The sequence below is a fragment of the Oncorhynchus masou genome, chromosome 13 (genome assembly GCF_036934945.1).
Source record: "Oncorhynchus masou masou isolate Uvic2021 chromosome 13, UVic_Omas_1.1, whole genome shotgun sequence".
NCBI classification, from domain to species: Eukaryota; Metazoa; Chordata; class Actinopteri; order Salmoniformes; family Salmonidae; genus Oncorhynchus; species Oncorhynchus masou.
Window position 1 is genome coordinate 65,422,943 of NC_088224.1, and position 20,339 is coordinate 65,443,281.

General features: G+C 44.9%; 1 protein-coding gene across 2 annotated transcripts in view; it reads left to right on the top strand.

The window, feature by feature from the left end:
* Positions 1 to 2,999: 2,999 nt before the first annotated feature.
* LOC135552846 (Fanconi anemia group J protein homolog) overlaps positions 3,000 to 20,339 on the top strand; it is a 47,675-nt gene continuing 30,335 nt past the window's right edge. For both annotated transcript variants that reach the window (XM_064984749.1, XM_064984750.1), the window contains exons 1-14: positions 3,000 to 3,080; positions 3,537 to 3,659; positions 3,925 to 4,036; positions 4,254 to 4,451; positions 6,146 to 6,285; positions 6,556 to 6,705; positions 10,000 to 10,302; positions 12,569 to 12,790; positions 13,059 to 13,258; positions 14,391 to 14,523; positions 14,717 to 14,871; positions 15,059 to 15,227; positions 15,357 to 15,497; positions 16,009 to 16,170. In XM_064984749.1, the coding sequence (XP_064840821.1) occupies positions 3,567 to 3,659; positions 3,925 to 4,036; positions 4,254 to 4,451; positions 6,146 to 6,285; positions 6,556 to 6,705; positions 10,000 to 10,302; positions 12,569 to 12,790; positions 13,059 to 13,258; positions 14,391 to 14,523; positions 14,717 to 14,871; positions 15,059 to 15,227; positions 15,357 to 15,497; positions 16,009 to 16,170 (2,178 nt within the window). In that variant the 5' untranslated portion in view covers positions 3,000 to 3,080; positions 3,537 to 3,566. The remainder of the gene's footprint in view (positions 3,081 to 3,536; positions 3,660 to 3,924; positions 4,037 to 4,253; positions 4,452 to 6,145; positions 6,286 to 6,555; positions 6,706 to 9,999; positions 10,303 to 12,568; positions 12,791 to 13,058; positions 13,259 to 14,390; positions 14,524 to 14,716; positions 14,872 to 15,058; positions 15,228 to 15,356; positions 15,498 to 16,008; positions 16,171 to 20,339) is intronic.

Consider the following 20,339-nt stretch of genomic DNA (forward strand, 5'->3'; position numbering starts at 1 on the left):
TTAGTTCAGTTATTTTGACTTTCTTGAGTACAGGAACAATGGTGGACATCTTAAAGCAAGTGGGGACAACATACTGGGATAGGGAGAGATTTCCCATGTTCATAAACACTCTAGTCAGCTGGTCTGCACATGCTCTGATTACGCGGCTTGGGGTGCAGTCTGGGCCGGCAGCCTTGTGAGGGTACAGTCCTCGTGAGCAGCGGTGGCCCGCATAGACGGCTGTGTTTTCCTCAAAGCGGGCAAAGAAGTTGTAGCTTGTCTGGGAGCGAGTGTCCACGAAGTGACTGCCTTTCCCTTTATAGTCTGTGATTGTCTGGAGTTACTGCCACAAACACTTAGTGTACAAAACATTAGGAACACCTTCCTAATATTGAGTTGCTCCCCCTTTTCCCCTCAGAACCATCTCAATTCGTCGGGCATGGACTACAAGGTGACGAAAGTGTTCCACAGTGATGCTGGCCCACGTTGAAGCCAGTGTTTCCCACAGTTGTGTCAAGTTGACTGGAAACTGTTGAGAGTGAAAACCCCAGCAGCATTGCAGTTCTTGAGGCACTAAAACCGGTGCACCTGGCACCTACTACCATAACCCGTTCAAAGGCACTTAAACCTTTTGTCTTGCCCATTCACCCTCTGAATGGCACACATACACCATCTGTGTCTCAAGGCTTAAAAATACTTCTTTAACCTGACTCCTCCCCTTCATCTACAGTGATTGAAGTGGATTTAACAGGTGACATCAATAAGAGATTATAGCCTGGATTCACCTGGTCAGTCTGTCATATAAAGAGCAGGTTTTCCTAATGTTTTGTACCCTCTGTGTACAGCTCATGTCTAAACCGTACGTGGGACTGTGGCTGGGAATTTGGGGGTGTTGTGGTCTCAAAATAATTTTACTCAGAACACTGAGTGATTAAAGGGGCTGTCTTGAATGTTTTGCAACTCAAAATAAAGTATCTGTTTTAAAGAACTGTGATCCAACGATATCATAATTGCAGTCTATATCAATCAGCGACTTATCATAAATTATGGTAGGTTAGGCCTATTTACATAAAAGTGTGCTGATGATTTTTGTATGTGTTCATGCCAAGCAGCTGTTCACTGGCATTCTTTTTTGCAGTGCCCCCTTATCTGAATCAACGTCTTAAAAAACATTAGCCTATTTTGTAGGCTAATGAAAACTTTCCGAAACAGAAATGTCAAATATTTAGTTCATTTCATCCAAATTCATCCAAACGCAGTTGGATTCTTACCATGAAAAAAAAGAGATGCTGCCAGGGCCCCCCTGGAGCGGTGCAAACCAATGACTGTATGAAAACGGAATTATCTGCCATTTTGGACCAGGGCCAGGTTTGTTTGATTGATTACCAATCTTTTTCTGTTCCTGTACCACCACCGGAATTTCACTCACAATACCCAGACATTGTAAAACAAAAATGGAGTACCAAATCTGCCATAATAAGAAATAAATGCACACAAAAATACATTAATAAATAAATCCGTACATAAATCAATCAGCCGGAAAACACCAAAATACTAACCCAAATGCATTCATTATCTATTATCTAATTATTTATTAATTTTATTGATATATTTCTGTATTTCTTTGTCCAATATAATAATGAGTGTGTATCAATCAAACATCTGTGGGTGGTATCTAACACTGGGCAAAAAAACTGGTTGAATCAATTTTGTTATTTTGTGGAAAACTGATTGGATTTGCAAAAAGTCATCAACGTAAGGGAATTATGTTTTGTTTTTTACTCTTAACCTAATTCCAATGACATGGTGAATTTTTTTGAAGGATTTTATTTTGAATTCACTTTAGTTGATAACTCAACCAAATGTAAATCAAAACTAGATGTTGAAATGACACAGTGGGATTGATTGATAAATTTCACGGTGTGTTGCTTGATTGCCTGGTTCTGATGGTCCGAAAGTAATGAATCAAACTACACACATTTGAGATATTTAAAACCGGTTGAAAGCTACAGTAGCCCAATTCTTCTGGCAAGTAGATCAGGCGAGCAGTAGTTAGAGACTTGGTAGTGCTGGCTAATGCTGCTGAAAACGACACCTCTACAGATTACCTGCTTTTCGGAGTTAAGTTAAGTGTAACCGAGTTAAGAACGCACTCCACAGCGAGCTTGAAATGTCGCTGAAGGGGCTATCCAATTAGTAGCTTTTGCATAGCGCAATCGGTTAGCACATTGTCAAGCAGGCCCTGGTTCAAGTCCAGTCAGTGGCAAGTTCAGGGAGGCACCGGTGTATGCTAAGCTAGCACACTGACCCCGTTTATAGAGGCATGCATCAAAAACTTGAGTCAGCTAGCTGGTACAACAGAAACAGAAGTGAACCCGTTAGTTCTTAACATTTTGGATGAAGTTGCCTGATGACTTCGCCAGAGTTGAAGTGATAACAGAGAGCCCTGGCGCAGTACACTATAGACGACTGCCGCCTGGGCCACTATAATCACGCCGTTGTTCAACTGGTCGTTCAGTACATTACCGGTTCTGTTTAATGAATGTTAAACACCGTTCTGATGTACTGAACCAACCCCAGGCAAATGCAACAGAGCACTGCGCCGTGACATTAATTAATTTATGGTGTGTTAGATACCACCAATATGTTTTTGCTTATTACATTTGGAGGAAGAAATACATAAATAAATGAAGAAATAATATAAATGACTGAAAGTGGGATTCATTATTTAAATAATTATGTATCTAGGTGTGCATTCATTCATCCATTTATATTTATTTATTTATGCATTTATAATGATGGCATGTTTGGTCCTCCATAAAAAAAAAACACATTTAGCATGATAATGTATAATGTTATTTACAAAACTGTTGTAATGTAGTCAATTATACATGTTCATATTTTGCTAGCACATGGGAGACCCCAGCAAATGCTCTGTGGTAATTGGCTACTGTCACCTCTCATTTTTCGTGACGAATATGTTTTTATCCAATCTGATTGGTTTGTGGGACTTGCTTCCACGGCGGGAACTTCTAGCTAGCTAGTCAAGTATGTTTACAGTTAGCTAACAAGTCGTGTATATCAAATTTGTAGCTGCAAAGGTAAATTAACACCATTCAAATATGAATTTAATTGATATTGTAAATAGCTAGATCGTTTATGCTTGCTGAAAGTTGTGGTAGATGGAGGCTATACAAGCTAGCAAGGACAGCTAGCTAGTTACCTGGTACTTCAAATCACACATAAAAGCGAAAGCGGTTAACGTTAGTTAGCTTAAGCTTACCTTAAGAAGCAAGCAGTCTGTTTCCAGTAGCAAACGTTACATTTTAGCGCTTGATGTTATTTTTGCTGTGTGCGTTATGACACATTGCTTGCTAGCTCGATAAGCTACCATAACTAGATGCAGAGACGTATATTTCGCAAATAACTAGATCTAGCTAGTTAACTAGTCAGAGCCATATTGTGAGGGGGATGTGACCAATTGATGTGAATGATATTGTCATTTGCAGCAACATGTAACGTTACTAGCTTCAAGCTTGTTTTGATTTTTTCCCCAGATAGTATATCAGTTGGACAAGGCAGTCACCATGGCTGCTCCCCCAGTGGAGTACACCATAGGAGGGGTGAAGATACAGTTCCCTTGCAAAGCCTACCCCTCGCAGCTGGCCATGATGAACTCTGTAAGTGTGTAAGCATCACACACTTTTAACCATGGGTGATTTTCAAAAGTCTTTTCTTGATTCCTCCTCCTCTCTCCTTGCCTTCTCCTTAAAAGGTCAAAGGGAAGCAAGGAGACTGGAGGATAAGATCTGAGGAGCGGACAACTTTTGAGATTCACCCCATATCCCATAAATACTGTATGCAGTTAGCCTACTCTGTGTTATCAGTCTGTTATTGAGTGTGTGACTGACTAACCCCTGTTGTTGTGTGTGATTGTCTCCCCAGATAGTGCGAGGGCTGAATCATGGACAGCACTGTCTATTGGAGAGCCCTACAGGGAGTGGCAAGAGCCTAGCCCTGCTCTGCTCTGCCCTGGCCTGGCAGCAGGCACAATATGGTAAGGGTGCTGTTTAGACAACTTCTTATGAGTTTTGATTCTTGGCTTATTTGCATTCACAAGCAATACTTTATTTTAAATTTCTGGTCCACATAAAGCATTACTGCATGTAGTGTATATTCAAGTGTAGCATATTCTGCAGCTGCATACTAGAATTCATCGTCTCTGAGGTTAACTGTGATGAGGATTCCAGTATGTATGTCCTGTGTGTGTCCAGGTAAGCTTGAACAGGACGGCAGCAGTCCTACAGAGGGTAAGAAGCCAGCGGTCACCACCCCCTGTCAGTGTGCCTGTCATAGCAAACGCGCCAGTGTCCCAGACAACAGGCCCAAAGCACTAGCCACTGTGGTGGTGGACCTCACAGGCTCACCGGAGGTAGTGATGGCACAGAGCTCATCTTCTCCCACAGACCCAGGTAATCTTAGTTGAAAAATAGTAATAGTGAGATTCCTAACCACTTAGCCATCCACTATGTTGGTCAGTGTTAGAGGTCGACCGATTAATCGGAATGGACGATTTCAAGTTTTCATAACAATCGGTAATCGGCATTTTTGGACACCGATTATGGCCAATTACATTGCACTCCATGAGGAGACTGCGTGGCAGGCTGACTACCTGTTATGCAAGTGTAGCAAGGAGCCAAGGTAAGGTGCTAGCTAGCATTCAACTTATCTTATGAAAAACAATCAATCTTAACATAATCACTAGTTAACTACACGTGGTTGATGATATTACTAGTTTATGTAGCTTGTCCTGCGTTGCATATAATCGATGCGGTGCCTGTTAATTTATCATTGAATCATAGCCTACTTCACCAAACGGGTGATTTAACAAGCGCATTCGTGAAAAAAGCACTATTGTTGCACCAATGTGTACTTGACCATAAATATCAATGCCTTTCTTAAAATCTATACACAAGTATATATTTTTAAACCTGCATATTTAGTTAATATTGCCTGCTAACATGAATTTCATTTTAACTAGGGAAATTGTCACTTCTCGTTCTGTGCAAGCAGAGTCAAGGTATATACAGCAGTTTGGGCCACCTGGCTCGTTGCGAACTGTGTGAAGACCATTTTTTCCTAACAAAGACTGTAATTAATTTGCCAGAATTTTACATAATTATGACATAACATTGAAGGTTGTGCAATGTAACAGCAATATTTAGACTTAGGGATGCCACCCGTTAGATAAATTACGGAACTGTTCCGTATTTCACTGAAAGAATAAACGTTTTGTTTTCGAAATGATAGTTTACGGGTTTTGACCATATTAATGACCTAAGGCTCGTATTTCTGTGTGTTATTATATTATAATTAAGTCTATGATTTGATAGAGCAGCCTGACTGAGTGGTGGTAGGCAGCAGCAGGCTCGTAAGCATTCATTCAAACAGCACTTTCCTGCATTTGCCAGCAGCTCTTCGCTGTGCTTCAAGCATTGCGCTGTTTATGACTTCAAGCCTATCAGCTCCCGAGATTAGGCTGGCAATACTAAAGTACCAATAAGAACATCCAATAGCCAAAAGGTATATGAAATACAAATGGTATAGAGAGAAATAGTCCTATAATTCCTATAATAACTACAACCTAAAACTTCTTAACTGGGAATATTGAAGACTCATGTTAAAAGGAACCACCAACTTTCATATGTTCTGAGCAAGGAACTTAAATGTTAGCTTTTTTAATGGCACATATTGCACTTTTACTTTCTTCTCCAATACTTTGTTTTTGCATTATTTAAGCCAAATTGAACATGTTTCATTATTTATTTGAGACTAAATAGATTTTATTGATGTATTATATTGTTAAAATAAGTGTTATTTCAGTATTGGGATGCCCAGGGGGTGAATATTTCCATTCTAACCCAGCACTAATAAAACATATGATTCAACAAATGAAGGGCTTGGTGATTATTTTATTAGTTGAATATAGTGTATTCATGCTGAGTTCGAACAGAAATGTGCACCCCGTTGGATCCCCTCAGGAATGGATTGAGAAAAGAAATCTGTACTGCTGTGTAAATCATACTCCCAATCCCCTAGCTCAGCTCAGTTTGTACATTTTTTCAATTCAATACAAATGCTGATACCTTTGTCTCTGTCTGTTCAGTACCCCCTCCACCAGAGGAGTACAAGCCCAAGTCTCTAGCCTCTCGTCTGTCTGACAAGCTCCAGACCTCCCTCACCTCCGAGGATGATGACTTCCAGCCTGATAGGAAACGCATTCGCACCCCTGCCATGGAGCAGAAGGTAGGACACCTTATAGAATTTAACGTATTTTTATGGGTAGCCATATTAACAATAAGTTTAACCTTTCTGATTTGTCCCTGTTTCAAGTTCCAGGGTATACAAAATCTGCATGTCTGTTGATTTTCAGTTCTTTGCTGCCTTGAATGCCTAAAGAAGTATTTGACATCTCAGGAACTACATAAAAAAGATATAAAGATCTTATAATCTATGCAGGCCTGTGCTGATAATGACACAATAATAACATAAACCCTTACTCTCTGTTTCCCTCAGGGTCGTAAGAGGAGGTGCTTGGAGCCGGGAGTGGTGTTTATAGATGATGAGCCAGAAGGAGAGCGGCCAGTGCCTGGAGCACAGACCTGGACGGTGGAGCTGAGTACCCAGGCACAGACTATAGACCTGCCACTTGATAGAAACTGCTGTGTGAGTACATCTACTGTACCTTAACTAAGGATATGTTGCCAGTTGCCTGTGAGTGCTGATCTAAATTGATGGACCTTCCCCCTGAGGCGCACTATGTGAGTACTTATATTCTAAACTAAGGATATGTTGCTTTTTAATGCTGACCTAGGATCAGCTCAACTGATGGTAGGGCTGTGAAATATTTTGTGTATACCGGTACAGATCCACATACCAAGATGGATTTTTACCGTCTACAAAGATATTTTGATACAGTGCTAAATTTAATGAAAAGTTCTACAAATTGGACTACTTTCCCAGGCCGTTGTGACCTAGTTCTGACCTTTCTTGATTTCCTATTTTTTTGTTATTTTGTATTGTTTAATATTTTACTGCGTTGTTAGGAGCTAGTAACATAAGTATTTCACTGCACCTGCTATGACATCTGGTAAACTGTGTACGTGACCAATAAACTTAGATTTGATTTAGTTTGGTTGAGTATAAAACCATCAGAATGTAGAAAGTCCGTTCAAATCACTTAGAATTCATTTGTTTCCATCATAGGCTCATGCACTACTTATAAAACATATTTAGAACTGTTTTATTATTCAAAAACATAAAATACAGTCACATACCGGCATACTGTTAAAAAAATAGGAAAATATTGTGATATGATAATTATTTTGGCCATATCGCCCAGCCCTAACTGATGGACCTGCCCCCTGAGGCACACTTGTGAGTACATCTATTTTTAACTAAGGATATGTTGCTTTTTAATGCTGATCTAGGATCAGCTCAACTGACTACCACTTTAATGCCAACCATTAGAATCCATGAAGATAAATATTTTACTGTTGCTACCCAATTTTGTACCGCTAAGTACTACATTGTGTCCACTGGGTGGCATCATAGCCTATTTAATTTGTGGCTGTGCTCCATTTGGCATTGTTCTCACATTTCTTGTGTGCCAAGTGAATGTGTCATGTAATATAGCTTGTTTTTAGGCTGCAGGAGGAGAAGGGGGTAAAAAAGAAATGAAGAGAGGTGGTAGGTGAAGAAAGTTCCCTCCTGCTGTTCATCTTGGTTTCCCCAGCTGATAACTGAACGGCTCGTCTCTGCTGTGAACTGCTGACTGAAGTCATGAATGGGGCTCTTTGATGGGATAGAGCTCCACTTTTAATTAAGAGGGTTTGCCTCGCCGCTGATCTGTGAAAGCCAGGGATAAATATTGAATGGAGTTCACCTGCTGGTTACTGAGCCCTGGGACCTAAAGGGATAAACGCATGCTTTCTGAGGAGGGAAGGCTGGGTAGCCATTCAGGGGGCCCCACAACCTCACACCTGTGCCAGTTGCAGACCAGGGTGCATCCAAAATGGGGCCCTATTGCATAAACAGTCCCCTCTTTTGACTAGAGCCCAATGGGCCCTGTTAAAAAGTATTGCACTATATAGGGAATAGCGTGCCATTTGGGATTCACTCCAGAGCAGAGGGGTGATGGCTAGTTTGTGTCATGTCTCCTAAGGTATTTGATAAGGATGGCACTGCAATCATCTTTTTAAGACTGAGCCAGCCCACCCCTGTGTGTGTTTATGTGCACCCCACCTCCCACTGGAATGCATTCCGAACCTTAAAGACTGAGGACTGAGGAGCAAATTGGCGTCCAGCGAGCGGCGCCAGCCTGTCCCCGCCAACCCCCACCGCCATCACCTGGCCCCCCGGAGTGTGAGATTCCTGTCTCTCAAGTGTCAGCTGTGCAATGCTGAAACTCAAAGGCACACAGGGCTGGAATCTGCTAGGTCTACGAGGCCAAAAGTATACTGAGTGACTGAGAACCACACCAACACCTACATCCAGGGCATGGTTTTGACTGTCGCTGCCCTGACAAAAAGGATGACTCTAGTACTGTTTGAAACATACCAAGTGATATCTTTGAGGGGTTTTCTTATGAACACTGTAGGGAGAAGCCACAAGCAAGGTAATAGGGTGACATTTGGGAGGCAGCTTCTGTGAGTTAAGGGGATAAAGAACCCTGAGCTGACATGATGAATAAACAGAGGGGCCTCTAGGGTCCCCTAGTAGGATCAGGTTACAGCAGGGCCACATCATTGGAACAGACTAGTCGGCTTTGCGGCTCCGCGACTCGCCTGGGCAACAGAGCCTGATCACCTTACCTCCTGCTGCTGCCACGTTAAATAGGCCCCTCCGCATGTCCCTCCTCCTACGGCGAGATCATGGCAAATAATGACTTATTCATCGACAGGTGGGAGGATGGGGTCACTGCTGAAAAGAGACTCTTGTCAAGAGGCAGCAGCAGGAAACTGCTGACAAGGGTATCCCTTTACATGCCTGTCCCCATCCAAGGCGCAGACTGACACGGTTTGGGGCTTCGCTGGGCTCAGGAGCGAGCAGACACCCCCCTGGAATGGAATGTAGATAACTAACTAACGGGGCCTGATGGTGTTGGCTACCCTCTGCAACAGACACACATCGGCTCATTCATTCAACACTGGACAATTCCACCCATCGCCGCTGCCTGTTGCCCCATGTGTGATGCTGAGAGTGAGAGTGAATACCTGTTCAATCAAGGGAAAAGTGGCTGAGCTCAGTTAGGGTCCCCTAACACACATTGTAGTATTGAATGGTTTGAGAAGGAGCATTAAGGAGGGTTACCTGAACCGCCTAGCCCCTCTCGTCTCAACTGAAGCACCACAGGCTCAGCTAGCTTGATCTGCTGGCAGAGAGGTGTAACACACACCCTGAGCTTTCCTTTATACGGTGAGGGATATAAACCAGTTGGTGCCAGATTGTAAAAGATGGAAGAGAGTGAGGGATTTCTTATTATTTTAAAAGCAGGAGTTATTGCAGTTACTAAGCTTAAGGTTTATGTTAGTGTTATTGAAAGGGTTGGAGTGTCCCACTTAAAAGAGCTCACCACCTGACTGGTATTGGTTTCAGCAGCTCTGTCGGCTACGCTTCACCTGTGTGTCAAGAGAAAGGGACGCCACACATCCACTGTGGTTACTGACAGCCAATTAAAAAGCAGCTACACTTTCACATCCCCAACAATGGCCACCTATCAGCCTTCAGTAGTCAGAGAATGTCATCTAACCATGGCTGACAGGCAGTATTATGTGGATACACATTCTTGCTATACTTTCCTATATGTTAACTACTAGAACATATAGAGTTCACCAATTGTCTGGTATTGGTCATTAACTTTTTTTCTAGTGAGCAATGTAAAATTGAAGAGAATCTCTCTTGATATCTTGTTCTTTTATCTTCTTTCTCCCCCCATCTCTTCATTCATGTGTCCACCAGTCCCCCATGGTGTCCTGCTCTCTCTGCCCCTGTGCCTCATCCAAAGGCGGTCAGAATGGAGCCGCGGGGAAGTCTTCAAAGGAGAAGGACAAAGAGGGCAAGAAGAAACAAGTCCCCAAGATCTTCTTTGGCACGCGCACCCACAAACAGATCACTCAGGTCGCCCACGAGATGAAGCGTACCCTCTACACTTCCGCCCCCATGACCATTCTGTCCAGTAGGGACCACACGTGTGTTCACCCAGAGGTGGTGCCTCATTCCAACCGCAACGAACGCTGCAAGGAACTGCTGGAAGCCAAGAATGTGAGTAGAGTATAGACACACAGCACATACAGACCTACACATACATAGACCTAATACACACATAGGGTTGCAAAGGGAGGGTATATTTCTAGAAATTTTTCAAAGTTTTACTAGTAAACTTCTAGAAAATTGGTATCTTTCAAGGATTTTATGTAATCTATCACAAGATACCTGGTGGTCCTTTTTGGTGCTTTAGATTTGTAGAGGAGTCTGTAATTATCTCTGTGTCCTTATCACATATTAAACATGAGAAATAATTAAATATGATTTTCAAATACAAAATAGAATGACAAATCTGTAAAACATTTTCCTAAATATAAACCATCAACGCAGTGAGTATCATTGGTGTTTAATATGAGGGTTTCAGCATGATATCCTTTATATATTTTTTTACACACTTATGTATTTGACTATGTCAGTGTAACGGATGTGAAACGGCTAGCTTAGTTAGCGGTGTGCGCAAAATAGCGTTTCAATCAGTGACGTCACTTGCTCTGAGACCTTGAAGTAGTAGTTCCCCTTGCTCTGCAAGGGCCGCGGCTTTTGTGGAGCGATGGGTAACGACGCTTCGAGGGTGACTGTTGTTGATGTGTGCAGAGGGTCCCTGGTTCGCACCCGGGTATGGGCGAGGGGACGGTTTAAAATTATACTGTTACATCAGTATGTATTTGACTGTCAGTATGTATTTGACTATGTCAGTATGTATTTGACTATTTTCTCTTGAACCATATGGTCTTGTCTATCTGCTTGAAACTCATGGCCAATATAGACACAGATGTAAAAAATGTATACATTTTTTAAGTGATTCAAGTGATTTAAGATTTCCTCTTAATTACTGAAGATTCCGGTAATTTTGGTAAACTACAGTTAGCTTTGCAACCCTATACACTCTTGTTAAAAATAAAACCTGGAATTTTAACTGACGACTGTCCTATTGCTGGCCTGCTTCCCCAACCTCCAACTCCTCCTCAGAAATGGAAACACACACCTCCAATCCTGAGTTTGAGTGGTGTTTCTAATCCCAGTGACAGACACTTAAAGTGTGAATTCGAGCCGCCTCTGAGCTCTAGAAAGAAAGGATTCGTAACCCAACCCCACAGTTAAAGGACAGGCAGAAAACCCCCATCACCGTCGCCCCGGGTGGCAATGACATGATATCTCCAATCGGTCAGACAGACTCTCAAGCAGGACGATGAGGCTTCAGACAGGTTTTGTGTCTGATGGGAGACTCTTTATAGTCAGTGTTACGGTCCTAACTCCTGTTCTCCTCAAGGTGAGGTGTCTAGTGTAATGAGCACCTATTACATGCACATACACACACAAATGTGAGACTGATCGTATAATAAGCCCCTATTGCGCTGTCACCAGAGGTGTCTACCTGTCCTGTCTTCCTCTGTCTAAAGTCGACACGGTGACAGTGTCACATCCTGATCTGTTACAGAGGGTGGGTGTCCCCGCGACAACCCCAGAGGATAGAATGACCACAGTTCCATTGCACTCATCCTACTTCTACCAGCCCTGTTTATCCCTCCACCCCCTCCACTCTCCAGTCACCTAGGCCCTGTCTAAAGCCAGTCTCTTGTTACTGCACAATACACCCCACCTTCTGGCTTTGACTGAGCTCAATTGGGTTAAGACTCCTCTGTTGTGCTTTCTCTTTTTGTGGAGTCATGAAGTCAAATCGCACCCCTAAGCTGCCATTGCCCCAACAATTACTTGAGTGGACGCTAATCCTTTCACCTTCGCCACACACACGCACAAACACACACACACTGAACCGTTTGAAACAAAACTGTTTTAAGTGCCAAAGTTTATCCTTGATGTCTGGCAGAAAGTGAGGGCTCACCCGCCCCTTTGATAGCTGCTTTTCCATGCCTTTGGCGGTAACGGAGTATAGTCATCACGTGTGTGTCACCGGGGAGCTGCCTGGTTGTGGCATGGTGGTATTTGAGGCACCTCTGATGACCAGGTAATGGGCCTTCTGACACTGACATATACACACTCAATATAGCCTGATACCAACATCAACTCTTCTGGCATTACCAATATCTTAGGGAATTTGTTACAATATTGTTTGGGGCGAGGGTAAATTCCAGCCAACAGACTCATGTACTATGTGTGTAAACCACGATGAAGGTCTTTTGACCAAAGTGTCGGTTCTGAGAGGTCCTCAAGGTCACCAGTGTGCTGAACTAAATAACTTTTCATGTGTGTATTGTCAAGGATGAAAACAACTCCTCCTCTCTCTTTTTCCTACCACACGCAGGGCGTGTCGTGCCGCTTCAAAAACGGCGTGCACAAGATGCAGGACCAGAACACTTTGCAGTGGGTCCATGGTCTCCACCAGGCCTGGGACATAGAGGACCTGGTTCGGCTGGGGGGCCGGCTGAGGGCCTGCTCCTACTACGCTGCCAGGGACCTCATGCAGGAAGCCTGTATCATCTTCTGTCCCTACAACTACCTACTGGATCCCCTCATCAGGGAGAGCGTGAGTCTGGGGCTGGGGTGAGGAGGATGCAAGGTGGGGCGTGGGATGGAGGGAATTGTTGTTGGAGTGAGGGATGAGGATGCAGGCCAGAAGAAAGGTGGTTTCACACAATTGAAGTATAGATGTGTTCTCCTTTACTTTTAGCTGAACATATTCTTTGACCACCACCTGGTCAAACCCACTGCATGTCTACTGGGGGAGAAAAGGAGTGAGGGGAGGCTGTCTCTGTACGTCATATTTTCCCCCCTTCCCCTCTCCTCCCCTGCAGATGCAGATCAACCTGAAGGGTCAGATTGTGGTTCTGGATGAGGCCCACAACATAGAGGACTGTGCCAGGGAGAGTGCCAGCTACACCCTGAACAAACCCCAGCTGCTCTCTGCCAGGGAGGAGCTGGACGGCATGGTGACCCATAACATCAGACGCTCCAACCACGAACCCCTACGTGCCTTCTGCTGCTCCCTGCTCAAGTAAATAGACCCTAACCACACGGGGTAGACCCTAACCCCTCTGGGTAGACCCTAACCTCCTGGAGTTAGGTAGACCCTAACCCCTCTGGGTAGACCCTAACCTCCTGGAGTTAGTTAGACCCTAACCCCTCTGGGTAGACCCTAACCTCCTGGAGTTAGATAGACCCTAACCCCCTGGAGTTAGATAGACCCTAACCCCTCTGGGTAGACCCTAACCCCTCTGGGTAGACCCTAACCTCCTGGAGTTAGATAGACTCTAACCCCTCTGGGTAGACTCTAACCCCTCTGGGTAGACTCTAACCCCTCTGGGTAGACTCTAACCCCTCTGTGTAGACTCTAACCCCTCTGGGTAGACCCTAACCTCCTGGAGTTAGATAGACCCTAACCCCCTGGAGTTAGATAGACCCTAACCCCTCTGGGTAGACCCTAACCCCTCTGGGTAGACCCTAACCTCCTGGAGTTAGATAGACCCTAACCCCTCTGGGTAGACTCTAACCCCGCTGGGTAGACCCTAACCCCTCTGGGTAGACCCTAAACCCTCTGGGTAGACCCTAACCTCCTGGAGTTAGATAGACCCTAACCTCTCTGGGTAGACCCAAACCCCTCTGGGTAGACCCTAACCTCCTGGAGTTAGATAGACCCTAACCCCTCTGGGTAGACCCTAAACCCTCTGGGTAGACCCTAAACCCTCTGGGTAGACCCTAACCCCTCTGGGTAGACTCTAACCCCTCTGGGTAGACCCTAACCCCTCTGGGTAGACCCTAACCCCTCTGGGTAGACCCTAACCCCTCTGGGTAGACCCTAACCTCCTGGAGTTAGATAGACCCTAACCCCTCTGGGTAGACCCTAACCCCTCTGGGTCTTCTGCTGCAGCCTGCTCAAACCCTCTCATCACCTCCGCCCCTACTGAAACTACTGCAGTGTTTCTCTACCTGTCTCTATTTCTGGTGCATGTTTTTCTTTCTAGGCCAACACAAGCACAACTGGTCTACTAATCAACACGTCTTGGTTAAACATTTATTTAAATGTAATCAATACTTCTAAAGAATATCTTCACTAGACTTTCCTCAATATCAAACAGTAGTTCTAAGATGGCTGCCTCTCATGGCTGTCTCTTCCTCCTGTGGTGTAGCTGGATGCAGGAGAGTTGCAGTGTTCTAGCTGAAAGGGAGTATGAGATGTCTTGTAAGGTGTGGAACGGCAAGGAGGTTCTGGGACTCTTCCACGCCATGGGCATCACTGCTGACACTTTTGCCATGCTGCAGGTCAGATAATGTTGTTGACCACCTAGGTCTCCTCTCTCCTATCTCTCTGTCTCAGTCCCTGTCTTTTGATCTCTCTCACCTTTACCCCTTTTTCTTTTTTGTTGCAAGGTTTGTGTGTTTAGAATGGAGGTCTACAGCATCTCTCTTTTCTCCCCCATCTCTCTCTCCCTCCCTCATCTCTCCCCCGGTATAGAAACACCTGGCAGCGGTGTTGGAGAAGGAGGAGCGAGTTGGGCTGGTGAACGGGAGAGAGGACACCGTGGAGGTCCCCACCATCAGCTCAGCCAGCTCCTCTGTCCTCAAGAGTCTCTTCATGGTGCTGGACTTCCTCTACAGGGACAAGAGCAGGTCAGAGGCAGTCTGTGAACAAGTCTTTAACAATCAGTCAATATTTGTATTGTCCTAATTGGAAAATGTGTATTGTAGTCAGGGTGGAAAAACAAGAGCAACACAACAACATACTACAAAATACATTATACAAACACTTTTCGATCACTGACGAAGACTTCTGTCCTGGTTATGTTCCCGTGGTCAGGTTTGCAGAGGACTACCGCGTGGCGCTGCAGCAGTCCTACGCCTGGACCACTGCTCCAGACGTGCCAGATGCTCAGGGCTTCTTCGCCAGGCCCAACCGCCGACGCCACAGTGCCAAGACCAAGACCCTCGTACACACACTCAGCTTCTGGTGCCTCAACCCTGCGGTGGTGAGTAGCAGGGAGGATGTACTGTATCCTGTTTATTTGGGGGGGAAAGTACCTGTTACTGATAAGTAGCGTATTATTATATTACTTTATCCTAAGGGGTGTGGTCTTTGTGTGTGTATGTGTGCGCAGGCGTTCTCAGACCTTTCGGACAGTGTTCACAGCATCGTGTTGACCTCAGGCACATTGTCTCCTATGGGATCCTTCTCCTCAGAACTGGGGGTCAAGTTCTCTATCCAGCTAGAGGCCAGCCACGTCATCAGCAAGTCACAGGTCAGTAGAAATCTCTGCCTTCACTTCAGGTGTTATGGGTGGTGATTTTATCATAGGATCCAGAAACAGTCTGATTGATGGTGGGGCGGCAGGGTAGCCTAGTGGGTAGAGCGCTGGACTAGTAACTGGAATCTTGCAAGTTCAAATCCCCGAGCTGACAAGGTACAAATCTGTCGTTCTGCCCCTGAACAGGCAGTTAACCCACTGTTCCTAGGCCGTCATTGAAAATAATAATTAGTTCTTAACTGACTTGCCTAGTTAAATAAAGGTAAAAAATAAAAAATGAAAATGGTTAACTATGCTCAGACAGGAACTGGACTATGTAGCCAAGCAAAAAAAGCCCAAATGAATAAGATTTGACTGGGTCTTGTCCTTCATGAATTTTATCCTGACAGAATGGCATCTTTACCCCCTCAATGTATAAACAGTCACATCCTGCATACTTGTGAGTTGGTATACCCCTGCTCAGTGTGTTCAGTCAGTGTCTGACGTGTCCCTGTCCTTCCGCCAGGTGTGGGTGGGTACACTGGGCTCTGGCCCCCAGGGGAGGAAGCTGTGTGCCACCTTCCAGCATGCTGAGACCTATGCCTTCCAGGATGAGGTGGGAGCCCTGCTGCTCCGGGTCTGCCAGGCCGTTGGAAGGGGAGTGCTCTGCTTTTTGCCCTCCTACAAGGTAAGACCAGTCTCTTTGCTAAAGTTAGTTCGGGGAGGTTTGAAATATTTCCAATTGATTTTTGTTTTCCGTATGCAAAACGTTTTGCTTAAGAACCACTGAGCTGAACCACTCTTTCTCTTGTTTAAAAACGTCTTCAGCTCCTACCGTTTACCACCAGGAGGGGCTAGAGACCACATATTGAGTTTGAATGTTTTAATGTACTCTCATGCTATCCTTGCAGTGTATAAGCAAATTTGTCACAACTGGTGTGAGAAGGAAATTGAGTTAATAAGTAGAGAGTAGAGACATTTTGTTTGATTTCAACATAAAGATACATAAGATGTCGCCGACAGACATGGCAGCTCTGCTTCTGATATCACATTTACATAAGTATTCATACCCTTTACTCAGTACTTTGTTGTAGCAACTTTGGCAGCGATTACAGCCTTGAGTTTTCTTGGGAATGATGCTACAAATTTGGCACACCTGTATTTGGAGAGTTTCTCCCATTCTGCAGATCCTCTCAAGCTTTGTCAGGTTGGATGGGGAGCTTTGCTGCACAGCTATTTTCAGGTTTCTCCAGAGATGTTCGATAGGGTTCAATTCTGGGTTCTAGCTGGGCCACTCAAAGACATTCAGAGACTTGTCCTGAAGCCTCTTCTGCGTTGTCTTGGCTGTGTGCTTAGGGTTGTTGTCCTGTTGGAATGTGAACCTTTGCCCCAGTCTGAGGTTCTGAGAGCTCTGGAACAGGTTTTCATCTCTTCAGCAGGTTTCCTTCTCTAGACTCCCAAGGGCTCCCGAGTGGGGCAGCGGTCTAAGGCACTGCATCTCAGTGCAAGAGGCGTCACTACAGTCCCTGGTTCGTAACCAGGCTGTATCACATCCGGCCGTAATTGGGAGTCGCGTAGGCTTTCGCACAATTGGCCCAGCGTTGTCCGGGTTTGGCCGAGGGTAGGCTGTCATTGAAAAAAAGAATTTGTTCTTAACTGACTTGCATAGTTAAATAAATGTTAAATAAAAATAGACAGGTGTGTGCCTTTCCAAATCTTGTCCAATAAATTGAATTTACCACAGGTGGACTCTAATGAAGTTGTAGAAACATCTCAAGGATGATCAATGGAAACAGGATGCGCCTGAGCTTAATTTCGAGTCTCCTAGCAAAGGGTCTGAATACTTATGTAAACAAGGTATTTCTGTTTTTGAATTTTTATACTTTTGCAAAAATGTCTAAACCAGTTTTCGCTTTGTCGTTATGGGGTATTGTGTGTAGATTGATGAGGATTTTTTTTCTATTAAATCCATTTTAGAATAAGGCTGTAACGTAACAAAATGTGGGAAAAGTCCAGGGTTCTGAATACTTTCTGAAGGGACTGTACACTTTAATAATGTTTACATACTGTTTTACTCGTGTTTTATGTATATACTGTATTCTGCTGTGTTCTAGTCAATGCCACTCCGACATTGCTCGTCCTAATATTTATACATTTCTTAATTCCATTGAGATTTGTGTGTGTTGTTGTGAATTGTTAAATACGACTGCACTGTTGGAGCTAGGAACACAAGCATTTTGCGACACCCACAGTAACATCTGCTAGATATGTGTATGTGACCAATAAAATTAGATTTTGATTTGAGTGACAAAGGAAGAGGTCCTAAGAGTCCATATATGGTGAGTAGCTGTAATGTAGAGTTAATGGGTATCTCTTAAAGAGCGGTAAGCCAACAAATACCTTACATGAAACCCTGTATCCCCTTTCAGACACTTCTAAGGCCCATTGATAAATACTTGGTCCTCCTTTGATTGTTATGCTTTCCTCCATCAATAATAGATTTCCATTCGGTCTCTGTCACCAGTCCACTTATGGCCCAGCTGGCTCACTCATGTCACTGTTGGCGTGTTGGAGCTCACACGTGCACACATACGAGTGTGTTACATGTGAAGGTTTGTTAGCGTTTTTGCACAACGCTGCATACCTTTGTGTGGCCACTTGTGTGCCTGTTTAGTGTCTTACATTGCACTCATTCTTTATGCTTATATACAATAGTTCTATGGTTTGTATTTGACCCTTTGGTGTTGTCAAAGCTCCAGCTTTTCCTCTAGCTGACTATCCAGTTGAGACTATATCAATGATATCAGAATATGAAAGGAAAGCTGACAGTCTCTTCTTAGGATTCAGTTTTGTCTCTTTCCCCTCTCATTTTCCCCCCCAGCCATGACGCCAGGCGGGCACAGACAGCCGCAGAACAACTCTGGGTGGATATTGTGTATTATTGATGGCTAGTGTAGGAGCTCTATGCCCTCTGTGCATTAATATTTAATGTGCAGACATTCAGAGCTTAAAGATGAAGAGATGAGGGGCTACTTGGGGTATTAATTGGAGAGTCTGAGGCCCTCTGGAGCCGGTGAGTCGTGTGTGTGTGTGTGAGAGACAGAGGATGGGTCATCTCCAGGCTCACCTCTTGTCAGTGTGTCTGGGTGATGCCTATCGGAGAGGCTGCAGTACTGAGAGACAGAGGCCACATTCACACAAAGGCCGTAGAGGCGTCCTCCTTCCCTCTCGGCTCTGTCTGTCGCCCACTGACAGATACACACACACTCCTGGCAGACACACTCTGAATGTGCATACGCCCACAGGACATACATTACAACTCAAGAACACACAGTTAAAGGTTCTCTCTCTCTCACGCTTGTACGCACGTGTGTGTGTGTGTGTGTGTGTGTGTGGGCATACACACACTCTCATGCAGACATTACACACTCAGACATCTCCCAGAGCCCTCCTGGAGCTGTGGTTTGTAGCACTTGAGCTTCAACAGCCCCCCAGTTAATGCCCATTAAAACCACGGTACCCCTCTGCCCGCGCCTCGCCGTCTGGACGCACCGCTAGAGGAAAGGGACAAAACACACCGTTGGGGGTTGGGAAGAGAGGGGTGGAGAGGTGGGTTTATTAAAAAGTGGGATTTGCAGAGGTGAAAAGATTGCAGGGAAACGCAAGATGCTTTTAAAGCAGATTGAGATAAGGGCCATTAGGGTTGATGTCGCCTAGTTGTCTGTGTGAAGACGCAGTCGCACTGGCGCCTGAAGGGGGCTGAGGAGGAGGCTGGGGGATGCTCACACACACACACACACCCTGCTGTCTCCCAGCCACACTTAAGGATTATTACTCAGCTGAAGGTGTGCGGTCATCTCTACAGTGTGTGTCTGTTTGTGGGCCACCTTGCTCAGACAGGCACATATCCGTCTTTAAAGTTCCAGCTGAGATGATGTTTTATATGGCCTTTTACAGTGGGAACTTGAGGTGCGCTGCTGTTGTGGTCTAAATGTTTCACTAAGCTACAGCGATAAAGGGGAATTCCACTCAAACTATATTTTGATATTTGTTTCATTAGTCCACTGTTGATACAGTCCCAAAATGTATAATTCAAGGCTGCAACACGTCTCCTGTTAATGTTTAATTAATACTACCGTCGCCCAAGACCAACTCCATTATTTATCAGGCGCTAGGAGAAAAGTGACGTGTCGCAACACAGCCCACCGACACTGGGGGGGAGCGGAAAGAGGTGAAATATGGAGAATTTGCCGGGCATGGAGGGAGCGAAGACGTGCGAAAGAGAGAAGTGTACAATTCAATGCCTAAGAGTGACACTCGACCCTCCAGACCAGACAACGCAGAGATCCGGCCCACTCTACCATGTTGTTTATGACCAGAAGCTGAGCGACTCTCACACACATACCCAGAAATCACTATGAATTATTCACTGTTAGTTGTGCCTGTTTGTTACTCTGAGACTGGCTAAATACTGTAGTCCTCCTCATTCCATGTTGTTGCGTGGACCAACAGCATCTCAGGACTGCTGTGGAACCTTATGGCATGTTTTGAATGGGGGGCCATGCTAGCACTGCCCTGCTGGAGAGCCAGTGGTTGTGGACTACACATTGCCACTAGGGGCCGGGGGTTTGATTCCCATGTTTTGAATGGGGGGCCATGCTAGCACTGCCCTGCTGGAGAGCCAGTGGTTGTGGACTACACATTGCCACTAGGGGCCGGGGGTTTGATTCCCATGTTTTGAATGGGGGCCATGCTAGCACTGCCCTGCTGGAGAGCCAGTGGTTGTGGACTACACATTGCCACTAGGGGCCGGGGGTTTGATTCCCATGTTTTGAATGGGGGGCCATGCTAGCACTG